General features: G+C 40.7%; 1 protein-coding gene across 2 annotated transcripts in view; it reads left to right on the top strand.

Annotated features, from left to right (window-relative positions):
- The window catches only part of LOC116311395 (WD repeat-containing protein 7), a 110,820-nt gene that overhangs the window by 271 nt on the left and 85,046 nt on the right, over nucleotides 1-25,503 (top strand). Inside the window, exons 2-17 of one of the 2 annotated variants that reach the window (XM_031728497.2) lie at nucleotides 2,277-2,448; nucleotides 2,537-2,643; nucleotides 3,872-3,950; nucleotides 4,395-4,569; nucleotides 4,693-4,769; nucleotides 5,369-5,488; nucleotides 7,252-7,397; nucleotides 7,489-7,591; nucleotides 12,355-12,502; nucleotides 12,889-13,004; nucleotides 13,137-13,269; nucleotides 13,425-13,645; nucleotides 14,434-14,629; nucleotides 17,496-17,710; nucleotides 24,868-25,101; nucleotides 25,190-25,483. In XM_031728497.2, the coding sequence (XP_031584357.1) occupies nucleotides 2,290-2,448; nucleotides 2,537-2,643; nucleotides 3,872-3,950; nucleotides 4,395-4,569; nucleotides 4,693-4,769; nucleotides 5,369-5,488; nucleotides 7,252-7,397; nucleotides 7,489-7,591; nucleotides 12,355-12,502; nucleotides 12,889-13,004; nucleotides 13,137-13,269; nucleotides 13,425-13,645; nucleotides 14,434-14,629; nucleotides 17,496-17,710; nucleotides 24,868-25,101; nucleotides 25,190-25,483 (2,523 nt within the window). In that variant the 5' untranslated portion in view covers nucleotides 2,277-2,289. The remainder of the gene's footprint in view (nucleotides 1-2,276; nucleotides 2,449-2,536; nucleotides 2,644-3,871; nucleotides 3,951-4,394; nucleotides 4,570-4,692; nucleotides 4,770-5,368; nucleotides 5,489-7,251; nucleotides 7,398-7,488; nucleotides 7,592-12,354; nucleotides 12,503-12,888; nucleotides 13,005-13,136; nucleotides 13,270-13,424; nucleotides 13,646-14,433; nucleotides 14,630-17,495; nucleotides 17,711-24,867; nucleotides 25,102-25,189; nucleotides 25,484-25,503) is intronic. The other variant, XM_039614833.1, reaches the window with a different exon arrangement.

A 25,503-nucleotide genomic window follows, 5' to 3' on the forward strand; every position in this document is an offset into this window, starting at 1 on the left:
TAGCCTCAGCGTCTCAGACATCATTGCGCAGCTGGTGTGCAGCATCCTTTTAATCACTCATGTGTAGATTTAAGATCAAATATCCGCTGCTGGTATTTTTCCAGCTGCTAGCTTAACAGCTAGCCTTGAATTAAACATCTCCGTGTTTTCTAAACAGTGTTAGCTTTAAACCCGAGTGACACCAAGGTTACTGATGATGACTTAATGATGTTTACGTTGAGTGTGTTATTTGTCTGGCTTTATTGCTCTTGTGTGTGTGGGTGACTGTCCTGAGACTGATAGTGTGTTTGTGTCAGACTGGAGCAGCTGGATTAACCTTTTTGACTCTCAGTAATAGAGGAGCAGAAATATGATGTAAAGTGAGCACGTGGCTGTACTGCCTGTAAACACGTTTCTGAACGCGTTTCAGGGGCCACTGTTTGAGTTAATTGCAGAGTTTCACTTCCCACCCGGGACTTTTGGTCCACACTTTAAATCTTACTTTGATTTTTGAGCCACAGTTTCTTTTAGTAACTCAGTGTCCAAGCCCTTCTGGTAATCAAGCTTACTATCAGTATATCCATGGCTGACCTGGTGGAAAGCATCATGAAGAATCTGCACTTGTAGGAGGAGGTCTTCCTGAACATCTCTCGTGTCCTGGGCAACAGCAGCTTAATACCACGTTTTTTTGAGCCATGACTGCAATTTGTATCCTGATATTTGTGCCAAAGTTTTATTTATTCCTTTGTACAACCTCATTACTTCAGGTTTTGGACCATCATTTAATTTGTAGATTGGTTTATGAGTATTTGGGTTCATGCCTCTGTTTAAGTACTTACCTCAGGATTTTGGACCTCAGATTCATTTGTTCGTTAATTTTTGAGCCACAGCTTTGGTTTGCACATCAGTTTTTCTTTAGTGGGGATGAGTAAAAGATGAGTGGGGATGAATGGTCTTAGAGCTTTCACTGCTCCAGCATGGTTTAACTTTGTGAGTGTGACGGTCCAAAGTCCTGAACTCTTGAACTCCCACAGTGAGAGTATCAGGAGGCTCTGTTGCTGCTTTTGAGTAATCTTGTCACCTTGGAGCTAAGGGTCACTGCAAATCAATACAAGTGCTGATTGGAATGATTGCCTGATTTACCTCACGTGATGAAACATGTGGTCTCCTCCAGGATGACATTGGCTCTGTTTATGGATCAATAAATGGTTTGATGGTGATCAAAAGTATGTAAATAAAATGTCACTTTACAAACTTCCTGCCCTGTTATTGCTTAACTGAAGTTGTGGTTTTTTTTTAACAATCATTCTTGCTGACTTCCTGTTTGTGTTGTTCTGCATCATTGTTATTTTTATCATGTTTTTGTTGGGTCTCTGTGTTGTGTTTTTTGGGTTGTTGTTTAAAGGAAAACTCTCCAGTGCTCTTTGCATAAGATTTGTTCTTGAGTCACATCACTTGCAGAATATCCGGAGTATGACGAAGATCTGCACTGAGGGATGAACTCTTCACCTTCTGCTGTGTCACATGTTTGAGTTTTGTTGTTTTTTTCTTGTCTTTTAATGGTGTTGCTCTTACAGACTTGAAGCTCACTGCACCACACAGCTTGTTTTGTTGGCAGAGCAAGCATTTTTTCATTATCACTTGATCATACTCATTTCACTGTGGGAAACCAAAGTTATGATTAAGATTAAAATTATATTTATTGTGCAGACCTGCTACAGAACAAAGATAAACTGGAAGCTGTCTGTCTGCATATGAACTGTTATCTTTAAATCTAAATTTCATATTTGTTGCAAACCTTTCTGCAGACTGACAGCAGCCATCCTCAGACTTTCTAGCAGTGATACCTGCAGTGTGCACAGGAAGATCTGCAGAGATCGCAGGGTGTGCTTGAGTAGATTTATCTTACTGCTTTAGTAACTTATTACAATTTGGACTTTAAATATAAACACAATCAAAGATTTGTTCCTGCAGAACAAATTTTTAAACTTGACAAGTTTAAAAAAGTATTCCCATGTGAAATGGGTCATAAATGATTATTTCAGTCGTATTTTAGCTGTTTGAGATTTAATCCTGGTTCTGATTGCTGTCCTCAGATATTCAGCTTTATTTGCTGGAGTAAAATTGAACTTCCTCCTGATTGTTGTGCATGAACATGAGATCCAAAACACACCAATCTAAACTGTTCCAGGTTGCTGTTAACCAGGAAGTCATACAAACATGTAAATGTTGGTAAAACCATTAAGCAAAGGCAGACTTCTACCACACCGAAGCCTCATTGTTTCCTCTGTTTCTAGACACATCACCATAATGTCGGGGAACAACTTGGTTCTACCCATAGTGCTCTGGGGCCGCACGGCTCCCACCCACTGCATCAGCAGCCTGCTGGTGATGGATGACTTTAGCACCATCATCACCGGCTGCCACGATGGACAGATCTGTCTCTGGGACATGACGCCTGAGCTGGAGGTGAGTGTTTGTCCTGCAGCTTTAGTCAAGCTGCTTCTCCTCCTCCTCTCATCAAACGCTCTGCTCCTCTCTTATGTTTCCTGCTCAGATTTGTCCCAGGGCAATGCTGTTTGGTCACACAGCCTCCATCACCTGCCTGTCTAAAGCGAGTGCGTGCAGTGACAAACAGTACATCGTCAGTGCATCTGAGAGCGGGTGAGCAAGCGTGAAGCGTGCTTCCATGAGACTTCATTTTGCTAACTTTTATATAACACGTTCACGTGTGTCGTGTGTACAGTCGCAGTGTGTACACCTTTCTTTTCTTGTGATTTGTTTGTTTTTTTTGTTTTTTTTTTAACTTGTGTCTTAAAGTATTTTCATTTCAGTGCTGAGGCTCAGTTGTGGAAAGATTTGTCAGAATATTTTTGGGAATAAACTCTGAAGACTGGTATTTAAATTTGATCCTTTTCATCCTAAATATGTGTCACATCTGCCCTAATTATGCCTGTACAGTGGTTACATGTTGCAGACATAAACTGTATAAACAGCAGGTTTTGGGACTCTAATGTGGTCCATTTGTTTGTAAAGTCCTGTACTGAGACTTTATTACCTTTTGCATTTTGGTTTATTGGAGCCAGAAGTCCCCATATTTGGATGAAAGGGTGGAGTATGAGGCTTGTACGAATGGAACTGGCAGACACGTGCATCTGCTAATAGATCAATAACACACTGATCTGTTAATGACCTGTTAACAGGTGGGTGTACTGTGAGCCTTATAAAAGATAAAGCTCTCCATAGAGGCAGAAACCGTTCTCTGTAACAGTCTGTAAGCTCCTGTAAACTTGGATCTTTTAATATGGGAGTCTATGAGCGACTGACTCACTTATGGACATAAAAGGAACTGCACTCTTTGGATTTATTTCTCAGTCTGAGGTTGCTGCTTGCCTTTTTTGATTAAATAAGTGTTACAGCTCTCCTAAATGAAGTCACTGTTGTGTTTCTGCTGTGATTATTTGTTGTAGGAGGTTTAGTTTGGACAGGGTGATGCATAAAAAGTTAAAAACAATGAAATAAGTAATTACAACATGTAAATTATTTTTTTTAAAGCATAACCTCTGAGCCAAACTCCAACAAATGCATAAGTGTGAGAAATCCTAAAAAGTCTGAGAGGAAGGCACTGGTGCAGGACAGCACATCAGTGGTAAATGTGTATTAGACTGCCTGACTTCAGCTCCAGTCATTTTCAGAGCTGGAGGTTTTTGAGATGAGGCATTGTTGGTGTAAGAAAGGGACCATCTCATGTACTGCAACCACTGTGGTTTTCTAAAAGAATGCAGTCCATTTTACTACAACCATAATTAGCTTAAAAACAGATTAAGCTTCTGTGTATGAGGAAGCTCTTCAAAGTACATTAATATGTGACAGCAGCTTGTTGACCTTACAGGGAGATGTGTCTGTGGGACGTGAACGACGGACGCTGTATTGAGTTCACAAAGCTGGCATGTGCTCACATTGGCATACAGGTAGCACACACACACGTATGCAGTGAATGATCATCAGACATCAAGATGTTAAACAGTACATTTACATAGCACTGATCCCACCTCACCTTATCTATTCAACCCAAATACAGTCTCATTGGTTAATTATGTCAGATGTTTTGTACTTGGCTTTTTTTTTTTTAATGGTACCATTAGTGTAAACTAGTATTTACTGTAGGGTTTTCATAATGAGAGCATACAAAGGGAATGGTCGTGCTCTTTCCCTAAGCTTTAAGGTGTATTTTCCTTTTCCCTGAAAAAGGGGAAAAAGCTCAGGTGTAACCAAAAAAAAAAAAAACAACAACAAAAAGCTGAAAAGTATTTAACCAGCACACAAAAGTAGAGACCAAAATTTAGCCACAAGGTGATTGAAAAGACCTTTAATCCAGATCATTTAATCTTCACTCTCCTCCACCTCCTCTTCAGTACTACCAGTTCACCATTGGGACTCAGAGGGAGGGGCGTCTCCTCTGTAATGGCCACTACCCAGAAATCTTGGTGGTGGATGCCACCAGCCTGGAGGTCCTGTACTCGCTGGTGTCTAAGATCTCTCCTGACTGGATTAGCTCTATGAGCATCATCCGATCCCACCGCACACAAGGTGAGTTTCCCTCAGGTTCACTGCTTTGAATGTTAGCTTGCAGACTGCCCTGCACAAAACATCATCGCTGTGGCCTTCTTCATGTTTGTACTTGTGAATAAGCTATGTTCTGTCTCTCTGCAGAGGACACGGTTGTGGCTGTGTCAGTGACGGGCATCCTGAAGGTCTGGATCATAACACCTGAGGTCAGCAGAATGCAGGTACACCTCCATACAGATGTTTATTAAAACGCGCATCAGGCTTCAGTTACACCATCGTAAATGAAGCTGTAAATAAAGTAAAGCTAAGAAAACACGGACTTCCCCAGTCCTACTTAGATTAGAATATCATAGACTGTATATAAAAGATAGGTGTGGCCAGCTTGATGTCACCCATTGGTTTCTGGACAGCTTTAAAAAGGTACAAGCATTTAGTGGAGGTCAGGCCTAACAAGTTTACTAGTGTCTGTTTCAGGATACCTGTGGCACCGCTAATTTTAAAGTATCATAGTCTGATGGAGGAAATTGTCAATAGTCTAAAACTGTTTTTTGCAGCAGGCTGCACATATGTTTATTTCTGATATAAAGTTGGACATTTAAACATGAGAGTCTGTGGAAACTCGCTCACTTTTGGAGCCAGCCTCAAGTGGACGTTAGAGGAACTATAACTTTTGGCACTTCAGCCCAGGGGGTTGTTTAAAAATCAAGGAAAAAAATGAACACAAACATGGAGACATCTTTTCCTTCTTGTCTGTGTCGCCAGCATTGACGCATGGCTCTGCTCAGGATCTAACTTGTAATTTCTTTGTCTGTTTTTTCAGGACTTGGACCCTGTCTTTGAAGAGGAGTCCAAACCGATCTACTGTCAGGGCTGTCAGAGCATCTCCTTCTGCACCTTCACTCAGAGCAGCCTGCTGGTCGTGTGCTCCAAATACTGGAGGGTAAGAACCTGCACGAACCACTTGGGGGTTTGCTGGCATGATGGTCACAGTGATGATCGAGCGTGATGAAAGGCTCCTGTGTCAGGTTAACTATTTTAAACTGATCAAAAAAGCTTGAACAAAGTTGGTAGAGTGAAAGAAATGTTATCATGTAATACCATTTTAGCCAATCACATAAAGCCTGTACTATGTAGCAGGTAACTTGAGGGTTACCCTTGGGTTTTCTATACTATGAAGGTGGTTTACTTCTTACTGGGTAAATCATTGTGGTTACCTGTATACTTCACCTGCTGTTGGAGCAGTGCAGTATACCTGTTGTACAGAGAAATAAGTTTTATATGTGCAGGTTGTTAAGTCATACCCTACTAAAACCAACAAATTAACCCAAACTTTGTGTCAACTGTGCATGTATTAAGGTGGTGATTTAGAAAATGTATAAAATGTTGTCATACCTGATTATAATCTGCTGGTAAATCTCTTTTATTCTGCTGGAAGTGCAGCCAAAAGAAACCAGGAAAAACTCTGTACTGTGGTCCCTCGTTTATCGTTGGAGTTACGTTCTAAAAATAACCCGCGATAGGTGAAATCTGCAAAGTAGCCAACTTTATTTTTTACAATTATTATAGATGTTTTAAGGCTGTAAAACCCCTCACTACACACTTTATACACTTTTCTCAGACAGGCACGAACATTTTCACACTTTTCTCTCCTGTTTAAACACCCTCAGAGTTCAAACCTTCATAGAAAAATAAGTCCAGTATTATAGAGGAAACAAGAAGAATGAGTTGAGTAAAGCTTGACTTATCTGACTGTTTTGTTTCACTTAATGCGCCTTATAATCCGAAAAACATAGTAATTCTGCCTTCCTTTAGCACACAGGTGTCAAACTCCAGGCCTCGAGGGCCGGTGTCCTGCAGCTTTTAGATGTGTCCTTGATCCAACACAGCTGATTTAAATGGCTAAATTACCTCCTCAACATGTCTTGAAGTTCTCCAGAGGCTGGTAATGAACTAATCATTTGATTCAGGTGTGCTGACCCAGGGTGATATCTAAAACCTGCAGGACACCGGCCCTCAAGGCCTGGAGTTGCCCACCCCTGCTTTAGCATGTCCAGAAGTCCAACTTTTTGTGTGATGGTTAGCATCTTCCTCTGCCTTTTGGGTGCTATCGCAGGTGCCTTTGACATTTTGTCGACATTGTTGTGTTTGTTGGGGAGAAAACTTACAAACATGCAGTACAGTACTTCAGAGTCACACTGCTAGTGATAGAAGATTTATGTAAATTTGACAAGCTGAACGCATTCTGTACTGGACAGGAGACATGGCACAGAGGAGACTGATCGACAATGGTCTACAGCCGATCAGGACGCAGAACACAATGCGCTGTTAACCCCCCAAAAAAAAAAAAAAAAAAGATCAACTATAATATTTGCACAAAAAAAAATCTGAAACAGCGAGGCCGCGAAAGGTCAACCACGTTATTGCGAGGGACCACTGTATTTGAGTCACACGTTACACTTATGAGACTTTGAACACACAAGCCTTAATCAGGGTGTTAATTTCACACATTTCAAACAGAGAAACACCAGTCAGAGTATTAAAAACTGCTCAACCACTGAGCTAAACATGCACTGAGGATTTTGACGATTTTCCAACCCTACTACCACAGAGGAGTGCTGATGGTTCTTTACAATATCATCACACAGCAGTCTGAAGTCTTGGCCTGGAGAGATGGTTATGTTAATGAATTTTTGTCTGTCTCAGGTGTTTGATGCGGGCGATTACTCCCTGCTCTGCTCGGTGTCCAACGACAACGACCAGTCCTGGACGGGAGGTGAGTTCATCGCCGCGGACAAAGTCATCATCTGGACCGAGGATGGCTGCAGCTACATCTACAAGCTGCCAGCCAGGTAAGCCTGCCGCTCATCTGTCATCACTGCAGGAAAAAGACAGATTTATCGTCATGACAACTTAACCTAAACGTGTCTTTGCGTTTCTTAGCTGCCTGCCTGCTAGTGAGCATTTCCGCAGTGACGTTGGGAAAACCAAAGAAGGTTCGATCCCTCCGCTGGTGTACCGCATCGCTGATCGCTCAGACAAACAGGTGAGTCCTCCATCCGCCTCAGATTGCATGCACAGGGAGGAAGACGGGATATTTAACGATTTGATACAAAGTAAATAACGGGCCAGTGTTGCAGATATAGCTACTGATACCGATGCTTTGAACTTATAAAGGCAGCCTCTGTTGTTTAAATGGTTTATAGACTATAAATAGAATAGACTTGACGGGGCGTCATTTGATTAGTTTAAAAAACTTTGAGAAGTGAGTGAATGAGATCCTAAACACAGTTTGTGAGAATAACACAGGTAAAAGAGCATTATTATTATTATTATTATTATTATTATTATCATCATCATCATCATCATCATCATCATCATCATCATCATCATTATTGTTATAATAATAATGATGATGATGAGAAGAAGAAGAAGACGAAGACGACATGTTTAAGCTAAAAATTTTATACTGCATTTCAGCATTGAGCCTCCATCAGGAAATTTCTTTTCATAACTAAAAGTTATGAACTCCAGTTATTCACATTGACTTTCAGTAGTTGGTAAGTCAGTAAACCTGTAACCTTATTGTGCAGCAAACTAGCAGGCCTGTCCTGCTTTTAGCTATGTAAAGCCAACCTAACGTGGTACTAGCTGTCTGCTCTGCAATAATATTGATAAATGTGGTTCTTGAAGTCTTCAGGCTGCTGTGTCTTGTCTATATGATTTTTTTTATATGTGAGGTTTACTTCATGCACATGGATTAGTACACCTGGTTGTGTTTTCAAGGTTACAAAAAAGCCAGCAGAGATCAGCTTTTTAAGTCCAACAACAGTGACCTGTTGTTCCAGGCGGTAGCGCATCACTGTTTCCCCTTTATTCCTTTAAAGCTTTTAATTTGAAACCGCTGCAGGAAATGTAAATGAAAGGTCTCATCTTGATCCGTGTGCATGAACCTGACTCTGTGTTCTGTTCATTTCTGGTTTAATTTCCTCAGTTTTTTATGTCTGTATTTATAATTTGTCGTCTTGTTGGTATTAATGTGCTGTCTGTGCCTTTTTTGTTACTTTTGCTGTTTCTACCTTATGCTCCCTCCCTCGCTCCTCTCAGAGGGAAGGAGAGGGAGGTGAGGAGGAAGAGATGGTTTTGGAGGTGATGTGCTTCCCTCCCAGCGGGTACGACTTGGAGCTCTACACCCCAGAGCCGTTATTCCACCACCGGCCTCTAGAGGCACCTGTAAGCCCAAGAAAAATACATGCTGAAAGCAAAGGCAGGAAGAAGAAGGTTTCACTGTCATGGCTAAGCTGCAAAAGCTAAAAGAGGCAGAATAAGTTTTTAGAATTCCTTACTCTGGAGAAGCCAGAGTTAAAAAATGCTCGATTAATCTTTCTTTCAAGCTGATTTTTGATAGAAATTATTCTTTGGGTTTCTTTTGAAATGCTTGGAACATTTTCAAACTGACTTTGGGACTTTGCAGCTCAGCCAGAAAGTGACAACCAGGTGAGAAGAGCGAACTGTGAGAACAGCAGTGAAAGTGTTGACGTCAGCTCAGTGGCTCACATTCTTCAGCTCACACTTTTCAGTCGTAAAAAACACACCATCCCATCTCATCAGGGGGTGCAAAGGTCCTTTATACACTAGGTAAAGACCCAACACTATTAGAGCGAAAACCTCAACAGTCAGAACATCTGCTATGACCAAACACTTGGCAACAGTGGAGAGGAAGAACTGCTTTTTAACAAGAAGAAATCTCCAGTCGGACCAGGATCATGGAGGTGCAGGTCTCCGATTGGCATAGCCATTTCCGGGTTCAAATGTGCTTTCAGTTCTTAAAAGCAAGCAAACACTTAGGCACCACTAAGACAAATGCTTTTGATTGGTTAGTGAAGTTTGGCTTGTTGACATAGTGATGTGTTGCGTGGTGGGCAGATGTTTCCAAAAAAACATTTTCCTGATGTGCCATTTTACTTTGGGAAAATCTAGGAAACAGTTTTAAATGTGCAGTCTGAGAGTGACTGAGAGTGTTGGGATACTGTGGGTCTATAAGAGTTCTGTAAGATGTAATGGAACCTGATCATTCAGGACTTTGTTTATCAGAAGAATATACAGATTTTTATTATATGAAAGCGTAGACTAATTTCTGATGTCAGCGCAGCTGTGGCTTAGGATGTACATAAAATGGTAGTGGTCCAAGAATGAGTCCTTGAGGAACGCCATCATAATAGAAAATGCTAGAAATGGTAATATCTGTAAGTTTGCTAGGAAAACAAACCACTGCTGGCTGCTGTTTTGCTTGTAAGAGGTAATTAGTTGTTTTGAGAGTGAGCTGCTGAGTTGATGACTATTTGAATGGACTGCCTGTTTTTGTTTGCTCCGCTCTTTGTTTTCCTTCCTGCCTAACTGATTGATGGACTGAACTCACTCTGGTTCACCTGGTTTCATGCTCTCCTCCCACTAAAGCAAAACTCGTCCTCCAAAAGCACCATCACCCTCCTCATCTGTCTTCATACTGATGAAGATGCATGCAAAGTCCCCCAAGCTGCTTTCTAAGCAAATAATGACCCGCTGAGTCCCGGAGGTCATAACAAACCAAAGGCGCACAATAGGTCAGCCATAGTCGAACAGCCAAAAACTCTACGTTATTTGTGAAGTGTTGATGAATAATAAAAAAAGGTATGTAGCTTTGAAGGGAACAGCTTTTTTCCCTATTAGGGAAGCTACAGAGTGGTTGTTATAATTACCAATGTCCTTTATTTGACAAATTTCTTTATTTTCTTTTATATATCTACATTTTCGATAACACAGCAAAAAGGTGGTTATTATCTTGGCATAATGGAAAAGATGGTCATGGTCCACAAGTTTTACTGAATACCACCTTTTTGTACCTTTACAATAATGCTTTTTTTTTTTTAAAATGTGACACGTAATTGTAATACGGTGCACAGAACTCACACACATAACCAAAGCCAGCGTGAGCTTCAGCGCTAGGGCCAACTTCATATGATCACCACCAGCTAAATAAATAATCCAAATATAAAATTTGATTTTATATTCATCTGGTGTGATAAATATTTAATGTAATGTAATAATAAGTTATTTACTGTAAATAATATTATGTTGCTCAGGTAAACCCAGTTTGACATTGTTGTTGGGTCAGCCACAATGAAAAGTGTCATTTTTTGTCTTCTTCTCGGAGCTCGTCTCACCTTGGACTAAAACTGTAACTGACGAGTCACATCAGATGTTTTAGGGACGTGAAAGGCTTGAAGTGGTTTCATCAGTTTAGTTTAAGTCGTATTTCCAAAATGAAAACTCGGTGTGAATGGTACTTAATAACATTGACATATTTGTTCTTACAGTTTCAGATTGGATAAAAGGGTGTTTCTATGTTCTGGCCCCAGGCCTCATTACCTTGAAGTTCATCTAGAATGAGAGATTTTCTAAACTAAAATCAGCTTTTTGATTTTCATGGCCAAATTTCCAAAGTTTTTTTCCGTCATCCCTGGTCTAAAATTCTGTTTCCTGGTTGGCTTTTAATTTGAAATATCTACAGGAAGTGTTCAGTTTTACTAACTAAGAGAAGAGTAACTTATAACTTTAGAAGTTACAAATTAATTTTTTTTGTAGTGATGTTAATTCTGTACAGTTTTGCTCACTTTTTTCTATTTGCATTAAATATTATAATAGGTTAAAAGAAATTCAGGTTAGACGTCACAGAACTGAATATTGTGTTTCTAGTTATCCAGATGAATGAGGTGCAGTGGGTGTCCCGTCTCTGTTTTTCTTGCTTCCTCTCTGGTGGTTTTTGCTGAGAACTTAAACTCTCCTTGCTGTTTAATTGTTTGCATCTTTACCGAAAGATGTGGTTTGGTTTGTGTGTGTTTGTGTGACATTTGGTGGCACTTTGCATACCCTCACTGCTCGTCCACAGCGCTCAGGTGAGCTGAACTAACCGATCGTTCTTCACCCCCTCAGCCATTACGCAGTGACGCCACGCCTGCAGGTTCACCGGCTTTCATCATCGCAACCCCCCCACGCCTGCCAGCAGCCCAAACTGCACTCTGAGACCTGTTCTCGCACTGCTCTTCACATTAATCAGTTTTCACTCTTTATTACTTCATGTATTGATAATAGATGTAAGTGAGCCCCGTTTTGGTTAGCGGTGGATTGCTTTTGTTTTTTAGGCAATTAAAGCTCTGCTGCCCTCCTCCCATCTCCACCATTTTCAGTAACCTTTGGATTTTTATTTTTTTTATTTTTTTTAAATGGTATGAAATGCTAAAGTGTGATTCCAGTCGTGTTTATTCTCTCCCAGAGAGGTCAGTTTTAATATGATGTCCAGAATTATTGAGCCAAGGAACAGAATCTGCTCCGATTTTCTGGTGATACTCAACAAAACTGATCTCATCTTTGACTCAGAGCCTCGTATCAGGCTCTCATGTAACCAAGAGATGGTGCTGAGACAGCCATCCATGAGTTCGGCTTATTTCATCTCAGAGTTAAAAAACAAAAACAAAACAAAACAAAAAAAGCGCTTGTAGATCAGAGATGTGTGGTTCTGCTTTTCTGCAGTTTGCTGTGTGTTGTTGCAGTTTGTTTGAAGACAACCTGAGAGCAAAACCAACCATTTCAGCTTCACTTGGCTCTTAAATTTAAGCTCAGCTTACAAAGTTCAGCATATTCCTGTGTTGGTGGTAGTGTTCTGGCCAATTGGAGAGCCTTTAAAGATGTTTTCCAGCTGTCACTGGGGAGCTTTGAGGCGTCACATCTTGTTGGTGTTGACATGTATTTTTTTTTCCTGCCTTCCTCCAGCTCCTCATCTGCCCTCCTGTGACCCGCTTCTTCTTCAGCCGGAGGGAGCCCTTCCATAAGCTGCTGATCCAGGGGGACTCGGCGGGCAGAATGTCCCTGTGGAGCATCCCGGACACCTCGCCTCTGCAGCCACAGTCCACCTCCGCAGGTAGGGAAGGGGGAAAGATGGTGAGGTTTCTCCAGTAAAAGTCTTTTCATAAAACTTTGCTTTTTTTCTTGAACTTCAAAAACTCAGCATGACGTTACATTGATCTCTTTTTGTTTTGAGCTTTAAAGCAGCCCATTGTTAACAAGTTGGTACTAACGGAGGTCGTTAGTCTGTTGGTCCAAAAATACAAACAAACAGAAAAACTTGATTCATAGAATTTATTTTCTTAAGAAAAATGTGAAAGAGAAAAAAGCAAAGCAGCATAGGTCCCCTTTACAAGATGCCTGATTGCATTGTTCAACTTTCTGGAGAGCTTCCTCTTCATCCTCAAGTCCTTCAGAAGGCTGATCTCTAAACGAGTCATTTGTCTGTTTGTATCACTGCAGAGCTGCAGGTGTCATTCACCATCAGCCTGCAAGAGGCGTTTGATAAGCTGACCCCAGTGTCCTCGGGGATCATCGACCAGCTCAGCGTCCTGCCAGGCAAAGACGAACCCATTAAGGTCTGAACACAGAAATGTTCTCATTAAATTATAAAAGAAGTTGTTTTAAAGATTCAAAATATTCTCACAGAGTTGAAAACATTCAAAAATGAAAACAAACATGTGTGTGTGTGCGTGTTTGCTTCACCTCAGGTGACAGCCAGCGTCTACATCCCCTCTCAGGGGCGCCTGGTGTGTGGGAGAGAAGACGGCAGCATCATCCTCGTTCCCGCCACTCAGACGGCCATCGTCCAGCTGCTGCAGGGCGAGCACATGCTCAGGAGAGGTGAGACAAACAAACTATACAGACACACTAACAAATCTAGGGAAGTTTTGTTTCAATTTGACTCCTTTTACATCAGTTAAAATTCATTTTCATGCCTATTTCTAGTTTTAGTTGACTTTAATAACCTTTGACCTTTGTGTCGGTCTGTTCTGCAGGCTGGCCGCCTCACCGCACCCTACGAGGCCACCGCAACAAGGTGACCTGCGTCCTGTACCCATACCAGGTCTCGCCACGCTACGACCAGCGCTCGCTGGTGTCTGGGGGAGTAGACTTCTCCGTCATTGTCTGGGATATTTTCACCGGGGAGATGAAGCACATCTTCTGCGTCCACGGAGGGGAGATCACGCAGCTCATCGTTCCGCCAGAAAACTGCAGCGTAAGACCACCACCGCACGGGTCTATGTCTGCTTTCAGGCTTTGTTCTGCCGTCTCTGTGACGCCGTTTGACATTAGATTTAAATGTTACGAGGTTACAGTCGTCATCGTTACTGTGGAAATAAGTTGAGACCCTTGTGCTGTTGTGGTTTCAGAAGCCCACCTGAAACTACACAGAGAGGACTTCGTATTGTTTACATGACATTAAAATAAATAGTTAGAGATGTTTTGCTGCCATGGAAATCACACTAATGCTGTTGAGTACAATGGCTGAGCTGTTACACACACAAGCTTTAATGAAGACATCAGATGGGCTTCTTCTCATTCTTTTAATAGTAAAGGGTACCTTTTGTAACTGTTGCTCATTTCCTGTCACATATGTCCTGTTCCAATTTCGTTCTTCATATTAAACAGTAAACTGTGAGGCGGACGGTCAGGCTTCAGGATGCTCTAATGAGTTTCACACAGTTTTGGCTCTACTTGATGTCATAGAGAGCAGATATCTTTTTTTTTTTTTTTTTTACCAGTGATATCTGACTCCAGAGATCAGAAGACCTGGCAGCAGTGCAGTCACTAATGACTAAAAAGGGTCATTCCATTTAAATTCAATCAAATCTCACATCTTGAGTGGTTTTAAATGCTTTGAAATCCTTGAAAATAAAATAATATTAAACGATTCAGAGGCCGTATTGAGTTTCTACTCTGACTTATTGTCTGCTAACCCTTCCGTGACCTGCAAGGACGTCTTCAGATTCTCTGCCTCACCTTCCTGCTGTGTTTACTCTGCAGACTCGGGTGCAGCACTGCGTCTGCTCGGTGGCCAGCGACCACTCTGTCGGCCTGCTCAGTCTCCGGGAGAGGAAGTGCATCATGCTCGCGTCGCGGCACCTTTTCCCCATCCAAGTAATCAAGTGGCGCCCGGCAGACGACTACCTGGTGGTGGGCTGCTCTGACGGCTCTGTGTACGTCTGGCAGATGGACACAGGTGAGAACCAGAGGACCATCAAGGAGGTGTTTTCACTGTACTAGAACATGGAAACCTTATGACCTTTGCGAGCTGCTACTACGGCTGAAAGGTTCAGGTTTGCAGTTTCCTCATACTTATTGTCTTAATGCTAAGCATGCATTAAGTGGGGGGGGGGCTGCTCTCTGCAGTTCCCCTAATGACCCATAGACACTGGCTTCAATAGAGTTAGTCCTCATACACTCATCAAATAATTAATACAAGCACTTTTCCTAAGATTCACATCCATATTCCAATAAACGTATCAGATAGCAGCTTGGGGCTCAGTATATTGGATAAGGATACTTTACCATGCAGACTAAAGCAGCCAAGAATCAAACACCACCAACCTTCTGATTAGTAGATAGCAGGTCTGCCTCCTGAACTACAGCCACGTAATAATCCCCCAAAACTCATATTTGTGCCTGATGAACAGGCTCGCTTGTGTTGGCTGAACAATAACTTAGCTCTCGTCCAACAATAGCTCCAAAAAGTCAACGTGGCAGCTTCATCCTTTGTTTTTTTTTTTTTTTTGTTTTCCCAGTCATCCTAATTTGAGCTCTGTGCTTAACAATATCCATCTTATCATCCTGACATGAAGAAACGAAGTGAACATGTTCCTCTGTACCTGCTAGCTCCTGTGCAGTCTGCACCATGTGGCACAGCATAGAGGTAGCATTAACTTGAATGATGACTGGGTACTGGAACAGACCAGGTGTAGGGGTGTGTGTGTGAGAGACCTGAATGAGCTGTAGTGCTGGGAAATTGCAGGGTATCTAAGTGTGAAATTAAGGAAGGTGTGTGTGTACTCAGGCGTTGGACATGTAATGGGGCCATGGCTCATGGGCCTTCATCACTCACACACACACCTATACACACACAGGTATAATGGTGCCACTTCTCCTCTCACTCAATACCAGAGCCAATACTGATGTCAGCTCTGTCTGCAGCTAATGATGTCTCTCTAAAGCCCGTCTCTTTCTGTAAAGGTGGAGAATTGTTACACTGGAGAAGATCGTCTGTGACCTGAATCATATTCAAGAGACTATAGATAATGATTGTGAGTCTGAGATGGTGTGAGAGAGATTGGAAGATTGATATAAATAAAAGGAGAGTGCAAGGGCAAGAGGAGGGAGACTGATGGAAACAGAAGGCGAGTGTGTGTGATGAGAATGAAGAGAGAGAGTGAGAGAGAGGCTGAGATAAAACCATCAATGTGTCAGTTCATCCTGACGATGCCGGACGGGGTCGAGGTCAGAACTCAGTGCAGTTCTGAGGCCCTTTGAACAAAACACAACACAACACAACACCTTCTGTTCTGTCAAAGTTGGATCAAACAAGGTGCGTTGGAAACCCTTAAAATTTAGGGTTGAGTTGAAGATTTCAGAGATCACTATTGGAGCTCTTCATGGTCAAATTTCTACTTTGTATTAATGAACTGCTTCATCCATATGTAGCTCCTGGGCCTCTGAGCTCAGTGAAATGTTGGCTGTAGCTGGGTCCAATTTGCAGAACTCTCTTTTTAAAAAGAAGCTTAAGACCCACCCATGCAGGATTGCTTTAGTTTTATCCAGTGTGAAGCGTATTTTCTGTTTATTCAGATGAAATCACCTTTTAGAGTGTAAGTGGTTCAATTAATTGATTGGGTGGTCAACAGATGACAGGCATTTTTTTTTTTTTTTTTTTTTAAACATACTTTTAATACAATCTTGTATTGAAGGAAATTACACTGGACATTTTTCACCATTTCCAATTTATTGATAAAAAAGATCAGTGCAGGATGAAAATAGTTTACAAACCCTGGCTCTTTCTAGTGAATCTTTTTCTCCTGAAATATCTCTTGAGATATTTTAGGTTTACTTACTGTTTTACATGTAAATTTTTTATTTTATTTCTGTCTGCTTAAAACACAACTCCTTTGTTTACTTAGGGATCTACTATGACACGTTTGTCATTTAAAAATTAGAAATTTAGTTAAATGTAAAATAGATTATTAAAAAATCGCTTGTCATACACTGCAAGAATTTCCTTTTTAAAGCTGCATATGAGTGCAGTGTTTCATATTTTTATTGCTTTTTATTATCCTTGTGTTGTTTAAACTGAGTGCTACTACCAAATTAACCTAATAACCTTTGAGGACTGTACTGCAGGTAAGAGCTTGAGGTATAGAGCTATCTATATCTACCCTATGGATTTAATAGAGGGGCAGCACGGTGGTTAGCACTGTTGCTTCACAGCAAGAAGGTCCTGAGTTCAGTTCCACCGTCAGGCCGGGGTCCTTCAATGTGCATGTTCTCCTCGTGTTTGTGTGGGTTCTCTCCAGGTACTCCAGCTTCCTCCCACAGTCCAAAGACATGCAGTTAGTGGGGATAGGTTAATTGGTAACTCCAAATTGCCCATAGGTGTACCCTGCCTCTCGCCCTAGACAGCTGGGATGGGCTCCAGCCCCCCTGTGACCCTGACAAGGATAAGCGACAGAGAATGGATGGATGGATTTAATAGAGTACCATCAGTCAACTAAAACAGTGAGTGCTAAAGACCTGCAGCTACAAGGACTTTAAACCAGCCAATTAGCAGTTTCTTTTCATGCAGAATCTTTAGCTGGTCTAATTGGGAAGTGAATGGGCACAATGAGAAAAAAACAAGGCACTTATGTATTAGAAATTAACAATGAATCTATATATTTCAGGTTTACTGTGCACAGGCGTACACCTGCAGGTGGGCCATGGTGGACCAGGGGGTGCAAATATGAATACAGAAAATATGAGAAAATGCCAGACTGTTCGTTTGTGTGTAGCTTGTATCTTCTGAGGCTGAGGCAGATTTGTTTACTGGTTTGGTTCTCCAGGAGCGTTGGACCGCTGTGTGATGGGAATAACTGCAGTAGAGATCCTTAATGCCTGTGATGAGCTGGCTCCAGCTACTGTGGACGCTCTGAGCCACTCGGCGGTGAACCTGAAGCAGGCGATGACCCGCCGCAGCCTGGCCGCACTGAAGAACATGGCTCAACACAAACTGCAGACGCTTGCCACCAACCTGCTGGCTGCAGACAACGCTGACAAGGTGAGGATGACCACTAAAAGTCACAAACACACTGGAAGAAATAAGTTAAACAGAAAAAGGCACAAAAAAAAATGAAACAAAGAAATGTGCATATAACGGTTGACCTGTAGCATGTATACAGGAATATTTGTTTACCATCAGATCCCGAGAAATCCAAATGCACGCAACACTTGTTTTTTCTGCACACTGTGAGGCTATTGGTATTTATTAAATTCAAAGGAAAGACCCTGACTCTGAGCCACCTGTGGGGAAAAATGGTCTGGATTGCATTTGTTAGCTGAATTAACATGCTAGATATTTCAATATGTTAGATCAGTAAAGGAGTAAGCAAGCAAAATTGTATTTGTGTGGGACTTTAAAGATAAATATCACACAGTGCTTCACAAATAAGACAATACAGCCAAAATGTCAAAACAAATATCATTAAAATGATGAGTTTTAAGCTGCTTTTTAAGACAGATCACTGAGCAACAGATCACACAAGTTTGCAAGTACACGTCTTATAGTTTTCATTATAGATCGAATTATTGTTAAATGTTTACTTTAATATGTCATTGAGATCAGCATCTCTTTTTAAAGAGAGTCCTCAAAAACCCATATACAACAGTAAAGAGAGTAGTGTGTATATTTTTAAAGCACCTGCAAGTACAACTGCAGATATAAATATAAACTGTTGCAGCGCGGTTGCCTGTCACAACCCTCACACGTCTATTATTCTGTCATTAAATACTGTCTTACCTTTAAGTTGGCTCTGCAGAATGAATACTCCTACAAATACACGTCTGCAATTTTTACTTGCAAACTGGTCACTGCACTCCTTCAGCAAATCCTCTAGTATTAAATATCACCCATTAATAGTGATGTCCCGTTATGAAACCTCGAGATTGGCAATTATAACCTTAGAAACAGGGGACACCAGACCTGCCTGAGATCCACCAAAAGGACTTGATGATCTGTTTATGACCTGAAACTACTGACTGAGCCCATTAAGTTCATAGAGGTCACAGAAGACCATAGAAGTCGAAGTAGTCGCCCCCCTGGTGGTCATTAAAATAATAGAGGTTCCGGATTGACGTCACTTTCAGGAATCTGATTCAGATTGGGAATCTTTTCAACACTTTGTGGTAAATCCTGATTCTACTTTTATTTTTTTTAAATTTTTATTTATTTTTTGTTGCTCAAAACGAGGATTTGTTTTCTAAATGTAAATCTTCTCAGACTGGAGCTGAGGTTTGTCAAATGTTAATTTTTCATTTCTGCGAAGTTCAGATGTCTCTTTATGCTCCTCATATAATGATTTTCTCTTTGCATCATTCAAAACACACACACACACACACACACACACACACACACACACACACACACACACACACACACACACACACACACACACACACACACACACACGTCAGCTCAGTCACAAAGCTGCTGGCTCAAGTCAGACCAATTAAAACTCTGCAGGAGACGACCCAAAGGTCAACCGTACAGTGACTTCTCCAGGGAACGATGATATTAAATGTCATAATGGTGAAAAAGAATGAGTCCAGCGTTTCTTTTGTCAGAGACTTTCTAGAGACCAGCTTTTCAACATTTAGACCTGTACCAGCACAAGTCCAAACTACTAGAGTAGCCCTTTTTTTAAAAAGTGTTTTTTTTTCTCAAATCTGAAACTGGGTCCTAATCATTTATTTTTCATTTATTTTTCTAGTTTAAAATTAGCCCTCCACAGCTTGTTTTTTCATTTTTACATGCTGTAGTGCCTTTGTTCCCCAACTTCCTGTGCATCAATACATCCTTTATATCCCCTGTTTTGAAAATGCGTGTGTAGTAAGTTTATAGTAACTAAATAAAAACATAAAAAAATGCAATAAACTACCCAGAACATAGATACAGAAATTGTAAAAGGAAAAAATTTGCATAAAATCCTTTCAAACCACAAAAAATTATTTTGAGTGTGCACATAACTTTGTTTTTGAGATACACCCATTTTTATAAATTGTAATAAAAATGAAAGTAAAATGCACACTCTGCATAATTTGCAAAAAAACACATGTGCATCAAAATTCCATTTCCAAAAGTGCATAGTTCTCAGCATCCGAGGAATTGAATTGAATTGAATTGAATATCTTTATTGTCATTGTCGCTTGAACAACGAAATTAAAAAGTTCGATCGGTGCTAAAAACCTTAAAATACCAATAAAACAACAGAACATTTACACTCATGATAAAATTACATATAGAAAGTCACAAATTCAAACATGGAGCTTCAAAAAAAACCAAACTGCCTTTCCTGGGAAAATGATGCTGCAACCAGTTTTTACAGTTAGTGCTGTTCATGAAACCATGTAATGTTCCTTGCTGATGGCATGATGATGTATGGGAGCGGAGGTGTGCCTGTTGGCAATAAAAGGTTCAACTACGCTCAAGTACCAAAAACTGTAGTTTCTCTAATATCCACTAGAGGGTCACTCCAAAAGGGAGTTAGTCCCACAGTCAGGACCACAAGAGAACCTGGGACTGTTGTGGAGATGAAACTAACATAGAGGAAAACTGAGTTAAATGTTTTATTGTGGCACTCCACCATAAAATGTCTTAAATGTTTTGTTTAGGGTATTTTCATTACGAATATCTACCTTTTGAATATGACTGGAAATAATGAGAAGAACCTTTAAAGACCGATCATACATAATGAAGAATTATATTTTAGCTCACGGCACACCTGAGTGACCCTTTCTCTGCTGTATTCGGTAGCTTTCAGCTCCTTTGAGCCTCACCTGTGAGGGGACCACTTGTCAGACGTGATGATCTGATCTGTCCCGACAGCGGTAACCCCGCCCAAATGTGCGGCCCAGCACCGAAAACAAGTGCTGTGAATTATTTAGTGCTTGAACAGCGTTTAGTTTAGTTGCTTGTGCAGTTTGACTTCTGCATATTCAGTTGGAACTCCTTTACCTCTGGTCTCCTCTGCTCTAAGCGGTGGTTCTTTCTTTCTAATTTTTTAACCTTTGTGTTCTTCTCTCTCTCCTCTGGGTCTTCTGTGGAGAACCCCCCCCCGTCACGTCCCGTCCCGTCATAACTGCCCATAATCACAGCTCTTCTGTGAAAAGGCCAACAAACAACAGCTGTAATCTTTCCTCTCCTTTTATGTCAGAAATGCATCACTGTGCTTCACTTTCCTGCCTCCCACCCCCGCCGTCATTTCCCCCTCATGCCTGCTGAAATTATGGCTCAAAACCACCGACTCCCCCCACCGTGTGTATGTGTCCTCCCCTGCTGGGTGTAATGGTGGATAATGACCATGAAATGTCAGACTATCAACCCAAACATTTCACCCAGCTGACGTGCGTGCGTGCGTGCGTGTACAGTTGATGTTGGTTTGTTCAGAAACTATTCTGCTGAATGTGCCGATCTGTGAATGTTTGTGTTCATGAGAAAAACGACTGTATCCAGACTTTGGAGCTCGCAGGGTTGATGTTTTAGGTCTTCACACCTGAGGCTGAAGCTTTGCCAGGATGCAGGAAGTCAGTTTATCAGAACTCTGAGTTTGTTAATCCTGAGCTCGGGGAAACCGGAACTGTGAGTCAGGTGCCTCAGTTCCTCGGTGACTCCTCCCCTTCCAGCTGCACCTGAATTTAATGACAGCATTGATCTGCTCCTCTTCTTTCTTTCTTTCTTTCTTTCTTTCTTTCTTTCTTTCTTTCTTTCTTTCTTTCTTTCTTTCTTTCTTTCTTTCTTTCTTTCTTTCTTTCTTTCTTTCTTTCTTTCTTTCTTTCTTTCTTTCTTTCTTTCTTTCTTTCTTTCTTTCTTTCTTTCTTTCTTTCTTTCTTTCTTTCTTTCTTTCTTTCTTTCTTTCTTTCTTTCTTTCTTTCTTTCTTTCTTTCTTTCTTTCTTTCTTTCTTTCTTTCTTTCTTTCTTTCTTTCTTTCTTTCTTTCTTTCTTTCTTTCTTTCTTTCTTTCTTTCTTTCTTTCTTTCTTTCTTTCTTTCTTTCTTTCTTTCTTTCTTTCTTTCTTTCTTTCTTTCTTTCTTCTCTTTCTTTCTTTCTTTCTTTCTTTCTTTCTTTCTTTCTTTCTTTCTTTCTTTCTTCCTTTCTTTCTTTCCTCTTTCTTCCTTTCTTTCTTTCTTTCTTCCTTTCTTTCTCCTTTCTTTCTTTCTTTCTTTCTTTCTTTCTTTCTTTCTTTCTTTCTTTCCTCCTTCTTTCTTTCCTCCTCTTTCTTTCTTTCTTTCTCCTCTTTCCTCCTCCTTCTTTCTTTCTTTCTCCTCTTTCTTTCTTCTTTCCTCCTTTCTCCTCTTTCCTTCTTTCTTTCTCTTTCTTTCTTTCTTCCTTTCTTTCTTTCTTTCTTTCTTTCTTTCTCTTTCTTTCTTTCCTTCTTTCTTTCCTCCTTCTTTCTTTCCTCCTCTTTCTTTCTTTCTTTCTTCTCTTTCTTTCTTTCTTTCTTTCTTTCTTTCTTTCTTTCTTTCTTTCTTTCTTTCTTTCTTTCTTTCTTTCTTTCTTTCTTTCTTTCTTTCTTTCTTTCTTTCTTTCTTTCTTTCTTTCTTTCTTTCTTTCTTTCTTTCTTTCTTTCTTTCATTCAAATTCAAACTAACTATCTCTCCTCATTTACTTAAATGATCTCATGCCTGATCCGCCTTTCTTTCTTCCTCCTGTCACTCTGTCTTTAACTCCGCGTCCTCCTGCTGGATCTGTGTTGTAGTCGAGTCTTGTTTGACGCTAAGAAAGCTGCTCTTTGATCAGGAGAACAATTTCAATTCTGACTCTCTCACCTAGTTCTGAAGCCATGATTCCTCACATCACAATGGTCTGCTCCATGTCTGAATTTTATGTGTTCATAAATGATTCTTCATCCTCCAACTTAAATATTACAGACCACACTCCACTGTAGAGATGCATAGTGATCCAGTGTATCATCAAAAAACCCTCTGACAATAGATATGTGTGCAAGTGTTGTTGTTCTTATTGTACCCATGCAGTGCTGCAGACTGCCTTTAGATGGCAGTGTTTCTCCACCAAAATGGAGCCTCACTCACACAGACTCACACAGACACAGGGATGAGGCTCTCGTATGAGGAAAAATCAAAGACATCTATGAAAATAATAACTAACTTCTTAGTGAGAAACCAGAATTAAAATGATCTGAGCAGGAGTCTAGCCATTCTTTGTATAAAATACTTCATAAAAGTCCTCAATGTATGTTTTTCTATGCATGCACCAGCGTACCAGGAAACTGTATCTAATAGACTGATAGTGCCGATATTTATCTACTTCACATCATTTTTTCATGTAAATATAAATAAGGAAAAAAATTAACGGACAAGTAAAAATATCAAAATGAGCCCAGATTTGATCAGTTATACATGCTTGAAGAATACACTGAATTTATGAGCACATCACTGTTTTTAGCACCACTTTTCAAACGCACACAAAGACATACAACATGTCAGCCCTCAGGGAAGACCAGCCTGTCAAAGCTGTGATGTCGCTGTGTGTGTGTGTCCCAGCTGCAGGTGTATTGTGCCTCTTGGTCAGTCAGGACGTGTCTTTACCGCTAATTATTGTTCTGTCCCACACAGTCACATCCAGCTCAATACAAAGAGCTTCAGGCAAAAGAAAAAATGTACTTAAGTGCAACAAAATGACCAGTGATCACTGAAGGTACAAATACGAAAATAATACCAGAATTTTACACAAAGTAGGTCGGTATTTAGTGATCCAGATATAAAACAAGTTATCACATAAAAGATTTAGTTCATCGTCACTTCTCTGTGTGCTGATTCGTAGCTTGTGCTACGAAATGTTAAACTTGGTAAGCTCAAATTTTCACAATAACGCTACATTGTCGAGGGGAAAGGGAAAACGAAGACAAAACTGGCAAATTATGAAGGACATAAGTGCCATACTTACCAAAGTGACACTACCACATTTCCTTGGAAAAATGTCATATTCACAAGAAAAATGGCAAATCTCAAAAGAAAAACGTGGCTTATTGCCGAGAGGAAAAAGCAAAGTTTGAATTCTGTCTGTTGAAAGTCACTTTCCTGTAGTTTATTTTAAAATGTGGAGAGAAAATTAAACACGACATGATTATGACAATGAGTTAAATCTAAACGCAAGTAAACAGAAGGAAGATTTGGTGAGGAATCAGATGTTTTCGCTCTCTTTATGTACATCTTTAAAGAAAGATTTGATGCAATGCTATGGTTACAAAGGTAAATGATAGACATGATGTGATGTGAGCTTAGACGTGAAAAGAAATGAGCTTAACTCTGGGTCTGAAAAGTGAAGTCAGTGCTTTCAGTCCCTGAAAGCTGCAGCCTGTGTAATGAGAACCGGGTCGCTTCAGTTGGTCTATGGGAAAATGAGCCTTCTGTGAGGTTCCTGAGAAGTTTATGGACTCGTTGTTTGTCTTTTTTAATGAAAAATGTTTGTTTTTGTAGATTATAGCCCCTTTAGAGTCAAACAGGATGACAGGGCAGGATGTGATGACTTGTCACGTTTCTTTTTCAAACACCATTGTGGTGATGGCGAAAAAGCTCTGTGATCTTAAGGCAAAAGGTTAAAAAAAACATGAAGATAAAAATCCAGCTTTGGCCTTTTCTTTCCTCTTTATTTCCCCTCTTCATTCCTCTCTTAATCACCTCCTCCTCCCTCACTTTCCCCTCCTCCTGTCTCCTCCCTTGGAATCGAAGTCTAACAGGATCACAGTTTAATTGCAGCCATCAGCTCATTAACATGGAAACGAGAAGCAAACAGCTCCATGCACATGCTGTCTCTTCTAATACAATTAAAATTGAGCCGAGTGTTAATATTAGTGGCAATTACAGGTTTGTGTGTGTGTGTGTGTGTGAGTGAGAATGACTGATCCTGTCTTTTGTCATTTAAATAATGAGCTTTTGATGAGGAGCTCTTGAACTTCTTAATTAAATTTATATCGACAATGGATCATTTAAATATATTTAATGTGAAAAATGTCACACTGTGATTGATTTTAAGCGCATGATTTTGTTTATGTTCTCTCAGGTGGATACTTTATCTTATGGAGTCTCATATATTTGGCTTTTTTTTTTTCTTTTTTTTTTTTTAAACTAATAATCATGTTTCTCATAGTTAGTGCTACCTGCTAATTAATGTTCTTAAAACTGAACTCTGTCTTTCCACCAGGGCAACTTACCGAAATATTCCCACAATGCCTTGGTGGTCCAGGCGATGAAGACCAACCTGACGGACCCTGACATGCATGTGCTATTCTTTGACGTGGAGGCGGTGATCATCCAGCTGCTGACGGAGGAAGCTCAGAGACCGAACCCCATGCTGGTGTCCCCAGAGACGCTACAGAAGAGCCAGGCTGGCGCCGATAAGGGCGGGTCCTTGTTGGCTCATAAAATCTTCAAACAGGTCCATAAACACAAAAAACACACTAATGAAGGTCTTTTATTAATGTATTATTTTTGTTTTTCATGTAACTAATTTCTCTTAAAACCAGGTGAAGGAGACCATGAAGGAGACCATTAAGGAGCACCTATTAGATGAAGATGAGGATGAAGAGGAGGAGATGAGGAGGCGCGAGGAGAAGTCCAAGTCTCTGAGTCTGCTGGAGTATAACCTGACGATGGACACAGCCAAGCTCTTCATGTCCTGTCTGCACGCCTGGGGTCTCAACGAACAGCTGGACACCATCTGTCTGGAGCGACTGGGCATGCTCAGACCACACTGCCCAATCTCCTTCGGCTTGATCTCCAGAGGAGGCCACATGTCCCTCATGTTGCCCACCTTCAAGGTAACTGTCTGTTATCACCT

Source organism: Oreochromis aureus, linkage group 7 (assembly GCF_013358895.1).
Source record: "Oreochromis aureus strain Israel breed Guangdong linkage group 7, ZZ_aureus, whole genome shotgun sequence".
Taxonomy (NCBI): domain Eukaryota; kingdom Metazoa; phylum Chordata; class Actinopteri; order Cichliformes; family Cichlidae; genus Oreochromis; species Oreochromis aureus.